The sequence below is a fragment of the Limulus polyphemus genome, unplaced genomic scaffold (genome assembly GCF_000517525.1).
Source record: "Limulus polyphemus unplaced genomic scaffold, Limulus_polyphemus-2.1.2 Scaffold7675, whole genome shotgun sequence".
In the NCBI taxonomy this organism is placed as follows: Eukaryota; Metazoa; Arthropoda; class Merostomata; order Xiphosura; family Limulidae; genus Limulus; species Limulus polyphemus.
In genome coordinates, this window is record NW_013673285.1 from 23,291 (window position 1) to 26,732 (window position 3,442).

Genomic DNA, 3,442 nt, shown 5'->3' on the forward strand with positions numbered 1-3,442 from the left:
AATTTAATGGTTTATTTACATTCAACATCCATACTTTCAGTTTAATGTTACAAAATTTAACGGTTTATTTACAGAGTTCATTTCACGGCTACATTACTACTTTTTTCTTTGATGATAATTTTGTATAATAATTTTTTTTAGTTAAAACACTTCACATCTGAACTGCAACAGTGGCCAAAAATTACTGTTAATAGTGAGGCTAGCCACCTGATGAAACCATGCATTCTAACCTTTGTAAGTAATAACAGTGTGTGTGTGTATTTATATGTTTATAGATAAACATGCTCACATCCATATATGATTAGCTGTATTCATTATTGGGTTTGTTTTTATTTCTGATCTATGTAGGTAGTGTGGTTTTGAACACAAGTTTATTTTAATTTGATTGTACAGTGGATGGTTGGTTGGGAGAAAGCAAAAGGTTGTTAGCAACGGAGTCTACTCCAACTAGACCCTTCTCACTTGAGGGGTCAATGCTTTGGTCTTTACTTTTTCTTATTTAATTATATAGATGGGACATAATGAGTAAGTTATTAAAGTTTGTTGATGACATTAAATCCTTGGGAACTTCTAGCTGTAATGAGGATGTTGAGAATGACTTGGATCAATTGGTAAGTTGGACACATATTTGACTAATGACCTTGTATTATAGGAAGTACAAGGTAATGCACATAGGTTATTATAATTTAATACCACGTGTCTAATATAGATGGGAATAAGTCATTCGAGCCGTTGAAACAGTACTCTGTTGTTAGTATTAAAGGTGATTTTTGGGTGTGCTTGTGGACATTTTGATTACAAGTCAAAATAGGAAGTATCTTTCTGAACAAATATAACCTACAGACAACAAGGGGCCAGTTGATCTTTTGAGGATCTCCTTGCACACTTACCGTAAGTAAACGCAATACTAAACCTGTCCTTTACGTGACAGAAAATCATTGATAGCCCTCCTAAGCTCCTGTAAAGTGAGGGCCTTCAAGACTGTGATGGATACTTATTCCATAAGCCAGTTAACTGTCTTAACTAGTTCCTAACCTGTATTATCCAAATATATTCTTTTGTCATGTTATGTTCCAATATATCACAAAGAAACGAGAGGCTCTAATCCTGTCAATCACAAGACAATCTTCCGTAAAGTCACCTCTTATCCTTATTTTCTCAAGAGGTTAAGGAATTTTAATCTATTCCTATAAGATCATCCATCCATCCTTGGAATCATCATTGTAGCTCTCTTCTGAGCCCTTTCCAATCACTCAATATCTTTTTATATAGAGATATAATTATGTCTATTTGACTTGTAATCAATGTTTATAAATACACCCTAAAATTCTTTTAACCTCACTATTAGCAACAGGGCACAATTGATTTCTTCTATACAATTCAGTTAACTAGTCTTTCACCAAACCTTACTTATATCAAACATTAAATTATATGTTTAACTTGATAAGTTTTTGAACTAGAAGTATAATAATTCTAGAGGGAGTTTTGAGATCTTTTGTGAAACTTGCAGTATGGCCACTGACTCGGTACCTGTTGAGACAGTATTAACAGAAGACGATGGTGAATTTAACATTCCAGTAGGAAGTCCAACAAACATGAAGGAAAAACTTCCTGAACCGCAGTTCTCGGGAAAAAACTTGCCCCAGTTTTGCACCACTGATTCACACCCTTTAGAAGTGACGTGGAATAGAAACATAGCTCTCTGTAATTCTGGAAATCTTTCCCGTGCTACATCTAGGTAAACTGTAATAAATCTTTTTTTTGTATTGATTAATTCTGGAAAACTTTCCAGTACTACGTCTAGGTAAACTTTATTAAATCTTTTTTTCTGTATTAATTAATTCTGTAAATCTTTCCTGTGCTATGTCTAGGTGAACTTTAATAAACCTTTTTCTTCTTTATTGATTAATTCTGGAAATATTTCCTATGCTACATCTAGGTAAACTTTAATAAAACTTTTTTTTTCTTTATTGATTAATTCTGGAAATATTTCCTATGCTACATCTAGGTAAACTTTAATAAAACTTTTTTTTTCTGTATTGATTAATTCTGGAAATATTTCCTATGCTACATCTTGGTAAACTTTAAGAAAACGTTTGTTTTTTCTGTATTGATTAATTCTGGAAATCTTTCCCATGCGCCATCTAGGTAAAGTTTTTTTTTCTGTATTGATATATAAAAACAATTTTTTTGTAACCTTCAAATTACTGACTTGTTTTAATTCCATTTGGTACTGGTGAGAACAATGTATTCATCATATTGAGTATATTTTGTGTATGTTTGTGTTATAACACTTGTTGTAAAGAAATGATAAATAATCTTGGATGAAATAACTTATTTCTTGTACAAAAAATACCTAGAAAATATGTGATTTAACATAAGATTATTTGAAGTACAGGTAGTGTTTTTGTCAAAAGTTTTCTTTGTGACTCGTACGGAGGTATAAGCTGTTCATATTTTCTTGGAATCATTTCAGTTCATAACCAAATTATACCCTTTAATATCCTTGTTTTCAGAAGAAAAAACAATGACGCCATTGAAATCATAACCATTTAAGCATTTGTTCAGCTGTACTAAGATCACACTTGTCAGTTAGTGTTTTTAATTTGCCTTTGTCTAAGATAACTGGTATCTTATGTAGTTTGCCTGCTGAATGATTAACAGCATTAGGGCTACATATGGTGCAAAATATACGTTCACTGTGGTGAATAAAAACAAGAGGGAGTCGTCAATAGCCATGACACTTTAAATTCTTTTAGGCATGGATTATAGTAAATTAATCTATAAGACTTTGTTTTCCTTTTCATTAGCTAAATTTTTGTAAGCCAGCAATACCATGTGTGTGGCACATGAATACCCAATTCGATTTCTACCAGCCTACCGTCAAATGGAAATTCTTTTAGGCAAGATTACAGTAAATTAATCAGTGAGAATTTGGGCATGGTCAAATACAACGTTAGAAAGTGTTTGACCTCCAGAGTCCAAAACTGTAATTAGAACTCAAATCGGTCAAGAGATGACGGAGCTATGACCTGAAATTTTGTACTTGAAAATCTCGGACCCATTCTATGAGCTGCTATGCAGTGGCCAAAAACAAAAAAGAAAACTCACCAGTCATATATATAGTTCAGCTATAAGAAGCTCAGTAATATTTGATCTTGTCTTTGGTTAATGATATATCTTTGTGACATGTGATGAATGGAAGGATAGATAGGACTTGTTTTTAGTAATTTGACTGATGTCGGCCATGTGGTTAGGGTTAGGTTAGTGTATACTTCTACCGTTGACTTTTGAGGCATAATCTTATTGATGTCGGCCCGACACGCCCAGGTGGTTAGGCCGCTCGACTCGCAATCTGTGGGTCGTGGGTTTGAATTCCCATCACACCGAACATGCTCGCCCTTTCAGCCGTGGGGGCATTATCATGTGACGGTCAATCCCA

The 3,442-nt window shown here is 33.6% G+C and overlaps 1 protein-coding gene across 1 annotated transcript in view; it reads left to right on the forward strand.

The window, feature by feature from the left end:
• The first annotated feature begins 573 nt into the window (after window positions 1–573).
• Window positions 574–3,442, forward strand: part of LOC111089866 (putative uncharacterized protein DDB_G0271982) — an 11,286-nt gene continuing 8,417 nt past the window's right edge. Inside the window, exons 1-2 of the mRNA XM_022403077.1 lie at window positions 574–611; window positions 1,511–1,738. Of these exons, the coding sequence (XP_022258785.1) occupies window positions 580–611; window positions 1,511–1,738 (260 nt within the window). The 5' untranslated portion in view covers window positions 574–579. The remainder of the gene's footprint in view (window positions 612–1,510; window positions 1,739–3,442) is intronic.